The sequence below is a fragment of the Coturnix japonica genome, chromosome 3, assembly GCF_001577835.2.
Source record: "Coturnix japonica isolate 7356 chromosome 3, Coturnix japonica 2.1, whole genome shotgun sequence".
NCBI classification, from domain to species: domain Eukaryota; kingdom Metazoa; phylum Chordata; class Aves; order Galliformes; family Phasianidae; genus Coturnix; species Coturnix japonica.
Window position 1 is genome coordinate 13945648 of NC_029518.1, and position 16941 is coordinate 13962588.

The 16941-nt window shown below is 50.2% G+C and overlaps 3 protein-coding genes across 3 annotated transcripts; all 3 read left to right on the forward strand.

Moving 5' to 3' along the window:
- The first annotated feature begins 229 nt into the window (after nt 1-229).
- POLR1B (RNA polymerase I subunit B) lies at nt 230-12762 on the forward strand. Its single transcript, XM_015856998.1, has 15 exons — nt 230-427; nt 507-674; nt 802-948; nt 1094-1226; nt 1541-1677; nt 3149-3372; nt 4755-4926; nt 5910-6081; nt 6185-6466; nt 6833-6966; nt 7406-7576; nt 8164-8320; nt 9088-9284; nt 9684-9937; nt 11464-12762. The coding sequence occupies exons 1-15, from the start codon at nt 275-277 to the stop codon at nt 12344-12346; spliced, it is 3384 nt and encodes a 1127-aa protein (XP_015712484.1). The 5' UTR covers nt 230-274; the 3' UTR covers nt 12347-12762.
- Nucleotides 12763-13435: 673 nt separating this feature from the next.
- On the forward strand, nt 13436-14435 carry PTCRA (pre T cell antigen receptor alpha). Its single transcript, XM_015857003.2, has 4 exons — nt 13436-13568; nt 13680-13991; nt 14086-14127; nt 14225-14435. The coding sequence occupies exons 1-4, from the start codon at nt 13523-13525 to the stop codon at nt 14344-14346; spliced, it is 522 nt and encodes a 173-aa protein (XP_015712489.1). The 5' UTR covers nt 13436-13522; the 3' UTR covers nt 14347-14435.
- Nucleotides 14436-14758: 323 nt separating this feature from the next.
- Nucleotides 14759-16908, forward strand: CNPY3 (canopy FGF signaling regulator 3). Its single transcript, XM_015857002.2, has 6 exons — nt 14759-14894; nt 15530-15653; nt 15783-15879; nt 16105-16227; nt 16356-16473; nt 16584-16908. Exons 1-6 carry the CDS (start codon nt 14798-14800, stop codon nt 16775-16777), a joined length of 753 nt encoding a protein of 250 aa, XP_015712488.1. The 5' UTR covers nt 14759-14797; the 3' UTR covers nt 16778-16908.
- Nucleotides 16909-16941: the final 33 nt, after the last annotated feature.

The window sequence follows — 16941 nt, forward strand, 5'->3', positions numbered from 1 at the left end:
CGGGATGTGGGCACTGAGGGGATTGGTGCTGAGGGCTGCAGCACAGCCAGACGCGGTGCAGGGGGATGCTGTGCTGTGGGACACGAGCACTGCTGTCATGGCACAGGGCGCTGTTACATGGGGCGGGCACGGCACTCAGGAGCGATGGCTGCCATGGCCGTGGGCGGGAAGCACTCGGCAGCACGCGCTCCGCCTCGCGACCGTCCCGCCCCGCCCCGCAGTGTCCCGGCAGCCGGCGGGGCGGGGCGGAGCGGAGGAGGCGCACGGAGGCAGCATGGCGGCCGCCATGGAGCAGGGCATGGCCCACGAGCCGCACCGATTGAGACGGCGGCAGCGGCCCCGCAGCGGAGTACGGCGAGACCTGACCGCCGCGCACATCGAGTCCTTCAACTACGCCATCAGCGAGGGGGTGTACCGAGCGCTGCAGGTGCCGGGGGGGGCGAGCGGGCTGCGGGGATGGCGCTTGGTGGAGCTCGCCCTGACTTGTGGGCTGCCGTGTGTTGCAGGACATCCCGCCCTTGGAGCTGGCGCTGAAGGACGGCCGCGTGGCGCTCACCGTGGTGGGGGTCGCCATCTCGCCGCCCTTGGTGCCCAAGGGGACGCTGTGCCACGAGGTGAAGGTGTTCCCGGCCGAGTGCCGCGGGCTGCGCAGCACGTACCGCGGGAGGCTGACGGTGAGCGGGTTTCTTACCTCAGCTACGGCTTCGGGAAGCGTTCAGAGAGCTGTGTCCTGCGGTTATTATACCGGGAACAAAACGAGTCCAGCTCAGTCTGCTCACTGTTGGCTTTGTATCGTTTTAGGTTGACATCAGCTGGTCAGTGAATGGCATTCCACAAGGGACCATTAAACAGCCTGTGGGGTATATTCCAATCATGGTGAAGTCCAAATTGTGCAACCTTTATAATCTTTCTCCCCAAGAGCTCATCCAGCACCACGAGGAGGAGGAGGTAACGAGGATCTTGTGTATCAGGACAACATGCAGTATATTAGGCCAGTGTTAGGCTTGAGTGTTTTTATAACATAGTAGAAGCGTTTTCTTATTTTACTTGAAATTATACTTCAAGCGCATTAAAAGCCTTTTCTTTCTGACAGGAAATGGGGGGCTACTTCATAATTAACGGCTTAGAGAAGGTTATTAGAATGCTGATTATGCCCAGGCGCAACTTCCCTCTTGCACTGTCGAGACACAAGTGGAAAAACAGAGGTCCTGGCTTCACAGAGTACGGTAAGCTAAAGGCCTTGCTACCACATCCCTCCAGAAGCTGCTCATAAACAAACAGGGATGACCAACTAGAGCTGCTATTTTGTTGTTGCTGTTGCATGGTGTTCATGTTTTCAGGTAAATTGTACTACATAGGAAACCAAGTGGTTGGTAACACCATAGTGATGCATGAGGCAAGTGCTTGCCTTTCAGGTGGTTTCTGAGCTGCCTGTGCTGATCTACTGAATCATCTCACACCGGCTCGGACATCTCACATAAGTGCTGTCTGTATTTCTTGCTTAGCTCATGTTGGCTTTTGCTTCTGTTAATTCCTGCAGGAATAATGATGCACTGTGTTAAAGAAGAGCACAGCGCAATAAACATGAACCTTCACTACCTGGAAAATGGCTGCGTAATGTTGAACTTCATTTTTCAGAAAGAGCTGTTCTTCCTTCCCTTGGGATTTGCTCTAAAGGTAAACAAATAATACACATTACACTCTTTCTGTGTTAAATAAATGCAGAAGTTTCACTAAGCATTTCTATTTTCATGAGTAATGAGAGGCAGCTGATGCCATGTTAAGTATTTTCGGTCATATTTCCGATGTTGGTTGAAGAACTGTAGAGCAAACTGAGCCTGCATGTGTGATGCAGTGTGCAGGTGGAGCAGAGGAAGTGCATGCAGGCTTATGCCAAAGTATTATGGCTTCCTGCTAATGAATGTTGTGGATTAATAGTTCGTGGAGGATGTAAGGGCTTGTAACCTAACCAGAAAGATCCTAGGAGTATTTTTATAATTCATTGACCATTTAAGAAACTGTTAGGTCAGCCTCGACTATAACAGTGTTAATCATTAAAGTCAAGCTCTCATATAAAAGGAAACCAGTAAACTGGTTCTCTTCTTTTTTTAAAGGAGAAAAATAAAATGCTGTTTTTGTTTGGAACTGGAAACACTTAAGAATTGGAAGACAAAACCAGTAGTGCCAGTTTGAGCACATTGGGTGCAGTTAAGCTGCTCTTTAAGTAGCAGGGAAAGCTTGATGTTAGTCAAGCCTTTCCAAATTTCTCCATTAAAAACAGCAAAGCCTGGGTGCTTCAGCTGTGTGTTACACAGCAGCTAAGGGTTAGGGCAAATTGTGGCCTGTGGCACCACAGCTTGTCTGGTCTCAGGGAATTTACGTGTTCTTTCAGCCTCCTGTGTTCAGGACTTAAAATTAGTCAGCAGAGATAGGTAATTACCCTGTGTTTTAATAAGCAAGGGCATTATACTGACTTTAGCTTACAGGATGTCATAAGCTAAGCAGGCTGCACTGTCTAAAGTTTGAATTCTTCCATGAATATCATGCCATGGGTTTGCATGCCCCCTTCATCAGCCGTTTAATAAAGAAATCTGTCTACGTGTCTTTTTCATGCCGTTCCCATTTTTTTTTTTTTCTGTGAGCTTCTTGAAGGCTTTTTAAATGTAGTGGAGAGACAGTTTGCTTACAGATGGGGGAGGTTTGTCAGCCAGTTACTGGTGAGCAGAATGGTCACTTAAACCCTGACATAAACAACTAGGAAACATTATAACACCAAGTGCTCAGAACACAGGATTTAAGCATGAGATGTAGAAAATGAATTGCTGAAGCTGAAGTGGATTGTAATAGGCTAAGCTGTCTTTTGACTTCTGTGGAGATAAGGAGTTAACTTGAGACAAAAGAAGCCTTTTAAGATAGAGGATGCAAGTTTGTTTGTTTGTTTTTCCAAGGGTTTTGTTAGACTGGAACCACTTGTGATCATCACCTCATTCATATCCACTGTGCTGCTCTTGAAGTACATTAATCCCACAGTATTTTTCCATTTCCAGAGGACCGAAAACCTAAATCATTGGGGTACCCAACCTCTGCTGTTTTATGGCCAGATACTGCCACGACTGTTCTTCTGATCTGATGTGCATCTGTCTTTCAGGCATTAGTTAATTTCACAGACTACCAGATTTTTGAAGAGCTGGTCAAAGACAAGAAAAACGACTCCTTTTATGTGAACTGTGTTACTGAGATGCTTAGAGCAGTAGCTGAAGCACATTGTTACACGCAACAAAACGTCCTCGATTACCTTGGAAAGAGCTTCAGAGTAAAACTCAACCTTCCCGAGTGGTACAGCAATGAGCAGGCTGCGGATTTCATTTTCAAGTACGTATGTACATGTTTAGGAGTGTGTGCTTGTGCTATTGCATTGAAATTCAAGCAACTTTAGGAATACTCTGCCATATTATTTCACACTCTCATTACGGTTTTTGTACATGCTAATAAAATAGCAGCGGGTGGCCAGTTCTTGGTGGAACTTCAGGATACTGTGATAATCTATTCTGTTCAAGTTGAAAGAAGGGGAAGTTGTGTGGACAGCTTTAGTTTCAATAGGTTGAACCATTAGGGTAATTTGTGGCGTTTTATCTGCTGTTTCACGCAGTCATTAGCAACTATTACGCGAATTACACTTAAATGATAGGAATTGGATGTTTTAAAGTCTCCCTTTTTCAATGGAATAAGTTAGGAAGAAATGGAAGAGAGGGGTTTGAGATTGCCAGCGTGACAAGCATTCAACTAACTTTCTTTTTCGGGTAATACAGATTTTAGTTCTTTGACCAAGTGTTTTAGTAAAGTGTTTTGAAAAGTATCATTTGAGATGCCCAAGTCCTTGAGTACCTGGAAATAAGGAGTAATCATCAGGTGTCTAAAAGCACTGAGGCAATTTTTCAGTGCCTCAGAGAAGCACTTAGAATTGTTGGAAGAACAGCTCTTTGTACTGAGAAACAGCGGATAATTTCAAGAAAGTCATACTGTAATTTTCTTCAGTCTAAATACTCTCGTGCTTTTTGGTGGTGTCTTATTGTCCCGTGGTATGTTCTGTACGCAATGTTTGTCAAAGCTGTCTGCGCTGTGGAGATAAGAGCAATTGTGGAAAGCATCAATTGGGGTGTACTTTGCATTGTAACTTCTACCTGGCCAGAACTTTCTTTGAATGTTTGTTTTTATGGTGAAGTTGTACAGACTTCAGAAGAGGGCGCTATGGAGCAGAGGTACAGAGTGACCAGATCCTGTGTGCTCATATTCTGGAAGGTTGTTGTGCTTACATCTTGGAAAGCAGGTTATTTCTGTTGTCTTGGAAGGCAGTTTAGCAGCTTTACTGCTTGCATTAAAATGTCATTCAGCACACGTTTCCACACAGGGATTTGATTGCAGTGTTCTGTGATCTGTTACTAGTCTCCAGCTTGGATTTTGGGGTGGAGTTGGGCACATGTATATGGTTATGTAGTGGTGTTTGGTGTCATACCTGCTGCAAAATAATGTACAAATCTTATCTCTTAAGTGGGCCTGTGTATGTGAACTGTATACTTGTAAGGATGTGTAGTAGTATATGATATACATTTTTTCCATGAGGCTCACCTTCATGTGATCAACTGGCTGTATCTTTCTAGCAACAGGGGGAAAAAGATTTTGATATTATTTAGCAAACATGAAGAACTGCTGGCGTGACGAGCTGGTGTTAATTGTCCTTCTTTCTCTCCCTCCAGCAAGTGTATCTGCATACATCTGACAGACAGAACTGAAAAATTCTACCTGCTTTGTATGATGACCAGGAAACTGTATGCTTTTGCCAAAGGGGAGTGCATGGAGGACAATCCAGACAGTCTAATGAATCAAGAAGTGCTTACTGCAGGACAGCTTTTCCTTATGTTCTTAAAGGTAAGGTCATAAGGCCTGTGTATGGAGGGGTCATCCAATCTAGGACCTGCAGTGGCCAAGGAGATGGGAGAAATACAGAGCCAAACTGAAGAGCAGGGAGCCTTGGTATACTATAAAGACTTGAATCTAATGCAGCACAGCACGAACCGCACTAAATAGGGGCCTGAGTAAAACATGGAGTGAAAAGCTTTGGGACCTTCAACAGAAATGAAAGCTCAGGCTTGGAGTCTGGCGAAGGAGGAACACCAGCTCGGAGGGTTTTGAAACAGCATATTGCTGTTGTGTCAGTTGATAGATTAGTAATAAAGATCAGCCTCTTTGTGGTGCTCCTGCTGTGTCACACAGCAGATGTGCAAGTAAATAACTGTCCCATCCTCTTTCTTTGAAAATCAGTGATTTATATTGTCATTTCTACCCCGTCTTTGAGTTCTTTTACAGATCAGGAAGTTAGGAGTATACTTCCAATTTACACTGTTAATTTATTACTGGTGGTGTAAAAGTGCAGCTTCCTAAACTATTCCAGTTCACTTTGGATTCAAGTTATTTCTGGCATTTCTTCATTGTAGAATGCCAAAAAGAAAGTAATGCTCAGAAGTGAAATTTGTCAACCCCAAGTAATAAAGCTTCCCTGAGTTACCAGATAACTTGTAATCTTTCTTTGCCATGTTAGCCAAAATCTTTAGCATCGCTTTGTTGAAACAATTCTAAAACTTGTCTACTACATGAGTGGTTTCAATGGCTGTAAAAAGAGAATAAAAAATGAATTATGTGAAGCATTGTAGCACTTTCCCAATCTGGTACCAGGAAGCAGAAGGGATTGCTGTCCTGTCTGGCCCTGTCAGATAAGCAGAGGAGTGAGCAACCTCTCCTGTAAATGCAAAGACTCTAAATAGACTGGCTTTCTGTTGCGTAGATAACTGAGCCACTCATTAAAGTGTCTGTGTTCCTGTATTTAATTCAAGTCTCACATTCTTAAACCACAGGAGAGGCTTGAGAACTGGTTGCAGTCTGTTAAATTCGTTTTGGAGAAGAAAACAGAAAAGGCCAACATCACCATCAATGCAGACAGCTTGATGAAGGCGTTCGGTCTGACCACAGATGTTACCAAGTCATTTGAGTATCTTCTTGCAACTGGTAACCTGCGATCTAAGACTGGTAAGTCTTAAGGTATAAGAAGCCCTTTTTTTTACCTAAACAGCATGAGAAACAACATAAAACTGAGCAACATCCTGATGTAAACCTCTGTTTTGTTCCTCAGGCCTTGGCATGCTGCAGGACAGCGGTCTGTGTGTGGTGGGGGACAAGCTGAATTTTGTTCGCTACCTTTCGCACTTCCGCTGCGTTCACAGAGGGTCAGTGTTTGCCCAGATGAGAACTACCACGGTGCGCAAACTGCTGCCGGAGTCCTGGGGGTTCCTGTGCCCTGTGGACACCCCAGATGGAGAGCCCTGCGGTCTGATGAACCACATGACAGCTGTGTGTGAAATAGTGACAGAGATGGTTCCTGTGACAGACCTTCCACCTATGTTATGTGCTCTAGGTACAGTTTACTTGCTCAGTTATCTAATGAAGCAGTCTTCATTTTTACCTTTCTGCCCTACAAACCCATATGTGGAAAATGTTCTAGTAACTTGAATTAAACTGCAGCTCCTCCAGTGATTAGCACAGTGATGGGAGTTTTGTTTCATCCAGAAGAGTGCTGGGGCTGGATGGGAAATGGCATTCTCACTTGTGCACATTTTATGTTTTCCATCCAGTCTCCTCTACCACTTTGCCCTGTCCAGATGTTCTGAATTTTTTCTGATGGCTCATAAAGCTGTTTTATGTGGATTGAGGCTTCCTGCAGAAATAACGTGCATTTGTCTGCTTTTTTGGCTGTTCCCTCCCCTGCCCCATCTTGTCACAGGTGTCGTCCCCATTGATGCGACCCCAAGCAAGCCGTACGCTGAGTGCTACCGCGTGGTGCTGGATGGTGCAGTGGTGGGCTGGGTCGAATGGGACCTGGCTCCTCAGGTTGCAGAAGCCCTCCGGCGATTCAAGGTTGTCTTCTTTAAAATGTGACTTACCTAAATGTGCTCCATATGCAGTGGCCAGAAATAAACCAAAAGACACCAGAGTTCTAAAGAAGCCTAACTTCTGTTTGCCTTTCAAGTCTGACCTGATAATTTATCTTATTCTGCATGTTAGTATTAGGCTTTTTGTTTTTTCTTGTATTTATTCTAAGTTTGGTCTCCTGGTTTATGATGTTGACACTGTTGTGAGAACTTATTTTTTCAGCATGGTAGAAGTAATCTTGGTGGAGATATTACTAGAAATACCTTCTAAATTTGCTCTTCACCATTTTGTATTAATAGCTACATCCATGGATGGATCCATGCTTGGTAGTTCCATTGTGGGTGTGAACCTAGCCTGTAGGATGCAGCTTAACTAAAACAATATTGGTTTGTATTCCTAAATCAGTGTTCCTTTACACAAACAGATAACACAAGAGAAGAGATTTCCTGCACGGGCCGAAGTGGTCCTTATCCCAATGACAGGAAAACCCAGTCTGTATCCTGGGTTGTTCATCTTCACTACCCCTTGCCGAATGGTGCGGCCTGTCAAAAACTTGCAGTATGGAAGGAAGGAATGGATTGGTACTCTGGAACAGGTAGGTTTGCATATTTCAGTTATAAAGCGCTGCCTGTTACAGCAGTATCCTGCATAGAAGCGGTATATTGCATAGTGTTCCTCAAAGGAGCTGAGAATGAGACGTAGGTAGCTTGTGCTGAAGAGCTGGAATAGGTGGCCGAAGGGTTTTCTCACTTCTAGCTAATGAGTTTTTGGTACTTTTCTTAGAGGTAGGCTGGAGAAATCTTTTTCAAGTAGTGAAGTCTGCTTTCACTATTAACATAGTGAATGTTTCTTTAGGTGGATGATCGCTGTCTCATCGCTTTTTATATCACATTCTGCAGATTACCAGTAAGCAGCCAAGTAGTGACTTGCCTGGAAACTTGATAACTTGGAACAATTAAAATGAGAGAGAGGAACTATGATGCGTATCGCAGTTTCATACTTTCAGACCTGCTTTCCTTGCAGTTGTCTGTGATTGTGGTAGAGTAGTTCAGTAGTTGTCTGATGTTTTACTTGCCTGCACACTGAGGTACAGTCAGCAACCACAGCTAAAACTGAAATGAGAAGTCACCAGGGGCAGCTTTGTCTTGCTTCTCCAACGTGTCCTATGTGTGATTCTTGCAGGTCTTCATGAACGTGGCCACCATGGAGTCAGACGTTGTGCCTGGAGTCACCACTCACCAGGAGCTCTTCCCTCACAGCATTCTGAGTGTGGTGGCCAACCTCATCCCCTTCTCTGATCACAACCAAAGTCCACGAAACATGTACCAGTGCCAGATGGGTACGTACTGTAGTGCCTACAGCTGCAAGTCTTCAGGCAAGGAAAGGGGGTGGGGAGAGAATCTCGTGTGTGCACCCCCACGCTGCCACATGGCAACTCTTCCCAGCAGTTCTTACAGCTCTAAAGTTGATTGCCATGAAATAAGTGACTGTTAAAGAAGTCAAGTTTATCATCCAGACAGCATTCCAGTGGGCAGTTCTAAATTGTAGTGCTCACAGTGCCTTAAGTCTTTGTCAAGTTGTTTGTGGGTTTTTTTTTGGTTCTTTTGTAGGCTTTTTCTTAAATTTGAGGTTGTTGATCACACAGGTTAGTGTGAGGCACTGCACCAGCTGCTTGGGGCTGTCAGTATTAACAACTGTGCTGGCAGGAGTTCTCTCATCCCCCAGCTGGCAGAGGTTGACCTGCTTCTCACAAGCAGCCAGGGTAAATGCTCTGAAGTGGTGGAGGTTTCTTTGCACCTGTTCTCAGTGGCTGCACTATCACTGTGACTGCAGCTTTTGAGAGAGCAGCTACTGGGCATTTGTTGCAGGATATTAAAATGGCACAATGGAAGCAGTTCTTGTTTTTTTCTCTGCCAGTGATTTGATTAACTTGGTTGTCTGCCGGCAATTGGGATGTGGTATGTAGATGGAGTTTCAATTAGTTGACAAGCAAGTGATAACTCATTTTAGGTATTTCCAGCCTTGTCCTTAATAACATGCCTGGAGGACAGAACACTGTTTAACTGTGAATTGATCTTACGTAAATACAACTTTCTTTCTTTATAGGAAAGCAAACCATGGGGTTTCCAGTGTATAACTACAAGGACCGCTCAGATAACAAGTTGTACCTCCTCCATACCCCTCAGAGCCCTCTGGTGAGGCCCAGAATGTACGACTATTACGGTATAGACAGCTACCCAGTTGGTACCAATTCAGTTGTGGCTGTCATCTCCTACAGTGGCTATGACATGGAAGATGCAATGGTAAGCCACCAAAAGAAGGGATTATACTGTTCTGCAAAGGAATTTGGCGCGGGCAGTTGTGAAGAAATGTGGTATGCAGTTGAGAAGAGCCCATTTTCTGCTTTTGCTAGTCAGTTCCATTAGGGTTGACACATGCTGTTATGCACCTTCTGCAGTAATGCTCAAGGTAGTGAGAGTAGAGCAGAGCTCCCTAGTGCAAGGCTGTGGGCTTCCAGCATTGATTGAAAAAAATGAGATTGTTAGAGACCTGAGCCTGTTGGAGTGATTATTGGCTGGGAGGTTTGGGGTTTTTTTTAACGTAGGATGGTGTTGTTAAAAGGTGTGCATCAGATCAGAATGGAAATGCTTTCTTTGAAGTTACTAACAAGTTCTTAACGGCATTTTTTTTCTTTCTCTTAGATTGTGAACAAATCTTCCTGGGAGAGAGGGTTTGCTTATGGAAGTGTTATCAAGATGGAGAGCATTGACCTTTCCCTTAAAGGCAACAGGGGAGGTGATAATTTAGTATTTGGTATCAGGCCTGGGGACCCAAATGTAAAGGAGAAGTTGGATGCTGATGGACTGCCTTTTGTTGGCTCCGTCCTGCAGCCTGGGGACCCATTCTACAGCTATATGAATCTCAACACAGGGGAGACCTTCACTGTGTACTACCAGTAAGTTCAGCTTGTTCCTTCTGTCCCAAAATATTGAGTAGTCAGTAGCAGTGGAACCTGATGAGATGCTCTTCTAGGTGTTCCCTTTTCCTCTCACATAGCAGTTAAGGTGTCTGTGTGTTTATGGAGCATGACATTGATGCATGTTGTGTGGCTTGGAGTCAGTGTACGCTCAAGAGCTGCAGCATCTGACTTATCCTAGGAAATAAGTCTGGGAGTGGTAAAAGGAGAGAACTTACAGAAATGTTTTGCTGTCTCCCCAGTGCTGCCCGTCTGTCCGTCTCTGTCGTTTTCTGCAGTATTATGTTAACTGAATTGGGTGCTTGGTCCCCAGAGACTTGCCAGTCTCTTGCCTGAAGCTGTTGTCAATACAACATCATGCCCTGTCTGCAGCATTTGTAGAGTGAGGATAGTACTGTTATTCATGCTTAGAGAGAAAATTAGCTTATGAAGTGCTTGGTTAACAGAATAACCAGTTTTTATTGGGAAAGCTATCTATTAATACTATACAATGAGTGCATTCAAACTGCATTGGAGAGATAACTGGTTGTGAGCAGAGCAGAAAGATTGAGTACGTGGCAGTGAGGACTGCCAGAACTTGCTGTCAGCTCAGCCTTATGCTCCTTCCCTTGTGGATCCTGTTCTGGCTCCCTACTCCGTATTCCTGTTTGCCAGCTCTTTTATGCCAGCCTCACCTTAGTTCAGGTTCCTTACCCGTACACCCATTTTACCTCTGAACTCTACAGCGCTTGTTCATTACGGTTCTATATGAGGTATTCATTTAGGTTCCTATGGAGAGGTTCCTTGCTCTCAATGTTGCCTCCTGCCCCCAGTTTCCCCAGAGACCCTGCAACCTGAAGGGGCAACTCTCCCTGCTGTTCTAACTGTGCTGCACACACTGCTTGGATCTTAAGCTTGGCTTGGAAGGGGTTGAGAGCAGAGGCTTTGACTCAGAGTTCAGCCTGCAGCAGACATCCAGCATGTGAAACATCTGCTGAGGATTCACTTGAAACAGCAGCGTAGCCCCAAACACCTGTTGGCAAAGGGCCCACTCAGCTCTCACTGTGCCTTTGCTCTCTGCTCCTGAGCTTTCCTCTCTGAGCTTTGCCCTGAACCTGTTCATTTATGCTAGCGTCCCATGAGGACAACGCTAATTTATTGCACAGGAAAATGCTGCCTTGAAGCAAAACAACTGGCATGTCTGATGAGATGAGGTACTGATGAACCAGGTTTCAATGATTTGTACTTTATTCTCACAAGTGACACATTACCTCATCACGTGGAATTTGCAGCTGTGCCATTGGCATTAGAAGCAGCAAACAAATGTCACTTGGGTGATACCTTTGTTTGGCTGCTGTGCTCCAATTCTTACGCCCTCTGATTTCCCTGAATGATATTCTTCAAAAAAACGTGATCCCCAGATTTTATTAGACTTAAAAGTGGTTTGGTGTCTTTGCTTCGTTTCCTAGCTCAAAGTGACGAGCGCATCTGATACCTTTGCTGTCAATGTTTTTCCACCTACACAGGAATAAAGAGGTCGGCATTGTAGACAACATCAAGCTGTGCAGTAATGACCGTGGCACTGGGAAATTCAAGAAGGCCTGCATCACCGTCAGAGTTCCTCGAAACCCAACTGTTGGAGATAAATTTGCCAGCCGCCATGGGCAGAAGGGCATCCTGAGCCAGCTGTGGCCCGTCGAAGACATGCCGTTTACAGAGAACGGGATGGTTCCAGACATCCTCTTCAACCCCCACGGGTTCCCCTCACGTATGACCATCGGGATGTTAATTGAGAGCATGGCGGGGAAGTCAGCAGCGCTGCACGGTGCCTACTACGATGCCACTCCCTTCACCTTCACGGAGAAGAACTCAGCCTTGAAGTACTTTGGTGAGACTTTGGTGAGCGCGGGCTATAACTTCTTTGGGACAGAGAAGATGTACAGCGGAATCAGCGGCGTGGAGCTGGAGGCAGACATCTTTGTGGGGGTCGTGTACTACCAGCGCCTGCGCCACATGGTCTCCGACAAGTTCCAGGTGAGGACAACGGGCCCTCGGGATTCCGTCACCAACCAGCCCATCAAGGGGAGGAACGTGGAAGGGGGGATTCGCTTCGGTGAGATGGAGCGTGATGCGTTGTTGGCTCACGGCACCTCCTTCCTGCTGCACGACCGCCTCTTCAGCTGCTCCGATGCCTCTGAAGCCTATGTCTGCACCAGCTGTGGCAGCATGTTATCTCCTCTGCTCCAGCGCCCACCACCTTCCTCCGTGGCAAGCAACAGGAGGTACTCCTGCATGCTGTGTGGCAGTATGGATACCATCCAGGTCATCCCAGTGCCCCATGTCTTCTGGTACTTCTTGGCCGAGCTGGCAGCCATGAACATCAAGCTAAGGCTCACGCTGGAGCACTAATCCTGCAGTGAGAGAGAGGAAGCACGCCTTAGTCCTGCCCCTTATGGGCTTCAAGGGTTAAGTTCTCAGGTTTGTCAGGCAGTTCACAAGGTTAATTTCATGTTTGCGTTGTGATGGGGTGGTGCCGCACGGTGCAGAAATGCGGTCCCATTGGTGTTTGCACGTTGTAAGAGATTGCTATTACAACGTGTGTGGAAATCAAGCAGGATCACTGTTCCTACGGGCCGCCGGCTTGAAAGCGGTGTGAGTTTTCTGTTTGCTGAGAGCTGGCAGCAGCTGTAAAGATGAATAGGTCACAAACAGCATGAAGCGAATGCTGGGAGTGACGGTGCATTGCACTTTTTTTTTGTCATTATTTTTTATTTCAATATTTTGACCCAAAGAAGAAAGCAGATGGCTTTCCAGCCTGGCTCTTACCTTGGCTCCAGCGCTTCTTGGGTTGCAGAGGTGCACGGCCACAGGCAGGTTCTCAGCCCTGGGGCAGACTGTGTCCCCAAGTCCCAGCGGTGGCTGTGGCCTCTCCTCAGGTATGAGCCTCGTCTGGTTGGCACCAAGATTTTTATACATGTTAAGAGTTCTTTATATGTTTCTTTAAAAAAAAAAAAAGCATTTAAAGCTGTGGCTGCAGCCAGCCTTGCTGCGTCCTCCTGGGGGATCCAAGGGCAGCCAGGGGGGTGGTGGGATCTCCTGCCTGCCACAGTGGCTCAGGGCCGGCCTGGGTGGCTCTCCCAGGGCTTGGGTGGCCGCGGGAGCCGGGAGGCTGTGGGGCTGTCGTTTGTGGGTGAGGCGTTGGGGTACCGCACCCCGGCTGGGGCCTGGCCCCTCTGCACCAGCTGCAGCAGCTCAGCAAATGAAGGGGTGGCTGGGGCCGGGGGGGCTGAGTCCCCTGTCTGATCCGTCATAGCGCTGCCTGGCTCCATCATGGCGCTGCCTGTGGCCGTACCACTGTAGCGGGGGGGAGGAGGGGAGGAAGGGCGCTACCACTGTGTGTGAGAGGGGGAGGCTGGCAGCACTGGGACTAGAGAGTGGTGAGGCAATGGCACCCACACCAGGGGCTGTCTCTGCACCGTGCCCGCCTCCCCCTCAGCGCTTCGCCCCAGGTGCAGCTTGGAGCAGTTGGGAGCAGGTGGCAGTAACGGCTGGGAGCTGAGCCACCACTGTGCTGCTGCCGCTGCCATGGAGGTGCCCTGGTTGTTGATGGCCTCTGCTCTGCTCCTGCCCCGTGAGTAGCCAGCGGGAGGGTCGAGGTGGTGGGTGCACGGTGGGCTGGTGGCTACTGAGCCCGGGTGTGAAGGCCGGGCCCCAGCGCAAAGCTTAACCTGCCTCCTTGCAGCCGGTGGGGCTGCCGACCCCCTGCCCACGCTGGCCCCCCCACTGACCATGGTGGTGTCGGGGCAGCGGCGGCGGCTGGTGGTGTGTGTGGTGAGCGAGCTGCCCGCCAGCTCCGGACACGCCGTGTGGATCTCTGCTGGGAATGGCAGCGCTTTGCAGTCCTTCACCTACGGGGCTTCGCAGGAGGACGGTGGCACCGTGTGTGCGGTTTCCATCCTCCCTGACGGTCCCGTGCAGCAGGAGCTCCTGGCGTGCCACGTGGGGCCCAACAGCAGCGCTCCAACCCACAGCTCCAGCCCCATGGCAGTTGCAGGTACAGACTGGGGTCATTCATGGGAGCGGGGCTGTGCTGGGTCAGTGTCACGCAGCGGTTTGAAGCAGCCCCCTCCATGCTGTTCCCCATCCAGCTGGCAGCGATGAGGCAGAGCTGTGTCCCAGCGGCCCTGTGGGTGAGTGCTGCGGCAGGAGACTGGGATGGTGGATGGAGAGACGGGGGCATCAAGCTGGAGATCTGAGGGCCTGCAGCCACTGCTGTCCTTGTTTCAGAGCCCCGGGCCTGTGCTGCCGTGGCGCTGCTGGTGGCTGTGCGGGTGCTGCTGCTGAAGGCCGCGCTGCTCGACGCCCTGCTCACCGCCATGCTCATGGCCCGGCACCGGGCAGGGCGATAGGGGAGGAGTGTCCGGATGGAGAGCGGGAGACCAGCCTGGATGGAGCTGGGAGCGGAGCACAGACAGCCCAGTGTCATCATAGTATCATCATATATATATATCAGTGTCGTGCGGGTTGGAAGGACCTTAGAGATCATCGAGTCCAACCCCCGGGATTCGAGGCTCTGTGTATTAGAGCGGCACTTCGGCCACTTGTGCCACAGGGGGATTCGAACCCGCGGCGTCCTGTGTTACAGCGCGGCATTGCGACCACTGCGCCACCGGGGCACGCAGGGCCACGGCGGCACGGAACCGCCTCACAGCGAGGCGGGGCTTACTCGGCGGGCCGGGCGCTGATTGGCCGCCCGGCTCTGGCGCTGATTGGCCGGGAGCGCCACGCGGGCCGCCGGGGTTGGCGGTGGCGGCGCGTTGCCGCGGTGACGGGGGCGGGGCTCAGGCCGGAAGCGGAGCCATGGCGGCGCAGGGCCCCGCCGCGCTGCTGCTGCTGCTCGTGGCGGCGGCGGGAGGAGACGAGTCGGAATGGGTGCGGCTGCCCAGCAAGTGCGAGGGTGAGCGGCACGGCGGGACCGGGCGGGGCGGGACCGGGCACAGGAGGCGGCAGCCGGGCCTGCCTGCGGATCACGGAAGCGGAGGGAGCGGAGGATCCGCCGGGCCGCAGGGCTCCCATTGGACTGTGTTACGGCTGAAATAAAACTGAGTTCCCCCCCTGCCCCTCTTTGATTTCTTTCTGTTCTCTGTAAGTACCCGCTCCGTGTGTCAGTGCCCTGCAGTGTGATGCAGCCGGCCCCATCCCAGTGTGGGAGGCACAGGGAAGGGATGGCTGGGGGTGTCCTGACCCCGTGTGAAGCGATGGGCAGGTGGAGCAGATGCAGGGCTGGCTGCCAGGGAGGTTGTGGATGCCCCGTCCTTGGAGGTGTTCAAGACCAGGTTGGACGGGGCCCTGGGCAACCTGATCTAGTAAAGTGTATGTTTGGTGGCCCTGCCAGGCAGGGGGGTTGGAACTACATGATCCTTGAGGTCCCTTCCAACCGCGGTCGTTTTGTATTCTGTGCTATTGAGGCCGCTGCTGCCCAGGAGATCATCAGTGGGGATGTGGAACACCGTCCTGTGCCCTGTGAGCTCTTCTCCCATCATCCAGCTCCTCCTCGGGACCCACTGACCTGCTGTGCTTTCCCTCCCACAGTGTGTAAATACGTGGCGTTGGAGTTGAAATCAGCCTTCGAAGAGACCGGCAAGACCAAGGAGGTGATCGACACCAAGTATGGCTTCTTGGATGGGAAGGGAGCTGCCGTCAAGTACACACAGTCGTAAGTGGAAACAGAAAGGGCTGAGTCCCTGCTGTGGAGCATGGAAACATGACAGGTCGCTTCCTCCTGATGCTGGGTGCTGTTGTAGGGTGCAGCACTGAGCTGTTCCCCTCCTTCTGCTCCACGCAGGGACATCCGGCTCATCGAGGTGATGGAGAACATTTGCAAAAGGCTGCTGGACTACAACCTGCACAAGGAAAGGAGCGGCAGCAACAGGTTTGCAAAGGTGGGTTTTCCCTGCGGTCCCTTCGGGTGCTGAAATGCGGTGGGTCCTTCCAGGTCGTGCTCCTCGGGGGGAGGATCCCTCTCACATGTGCCCTCCTGTTGTGTTTAGGATGGGGTGCCCAATGCATAGAGGCACTGGTGGGCACGTAACCCCCCCAGTGTCAGCTACCTTGTGCTTTTCTATGCCCTTGGGCTCAGGCTCACTGGATGGCTCTGTTCTCCCCAGGGTATGTCAGAGACGTTTGAGACCCTGCACAACCTGGTGCACAAAGGCGTCAAGGTGGTGATGGACATTCCATATGAGCTGTGGAACGAGACCTCTGCCGAGGTGGCGGATCTCAAGAAGCAGGTACCCACTTGGGGTCACTGTGCTGCAGCTGTGTGGGCTCAGTGGGGATGGGATGGGATGGGATGGGATGGGATGGGATGGGGTCTTGCTGCCCTGCGCTGGGTGCCAGGCTGTTTTCTCCCTGTCAGTGTGACGTGTTGGTGGAGGAGTACGAAGACGTGATCGAGGACTGGTACCGGCACCACCAGACGGAAGATCTGTCCCAGTTCCTCTGTGCTGACCGCGTGCTGAAAGGGAAGGATGCCAGTAAGTCTTTGGGGCTGCCTGGTGCAGCGCGTGGCTGTGGGACACAGGGAATCCAGCAGGGGCACGGGGAGCCCTGCGTGTCCCTCAGGGCCGTCTCTCCTCCTGCCCAGGCTGCTTAGCAGAGAAGTGGACCGGCAAGAAGGGGGACTTGGCCAGCACTGGGGAAAAGCCGAGCAAGAAGAAGAGCGGCAAGAAGAAGAAGAAAGCGGGGAAGGAGCAGAGCGAGGGCGCCGAGAGCCTCTCAGAGGACAGCGGGGTGCAGGAAGCCGCCCCGCTCCCCCACAGCCCCACGGACGAGCTATAGGCGGCAGCTCGCAAGGACTGAGCGAGGAGAAGGGCTCTCCCCCGTGCCACAGCCGTAGCTCCCGGCCCACCACGGTACGGACTCGTTCCCCTCGCAGCGCCGGGCCGGGGCCGCGTCCTCCCAGCGCCCGCAGCGCGGCCGGGGCCTGCAGCGCCGGGACTGCG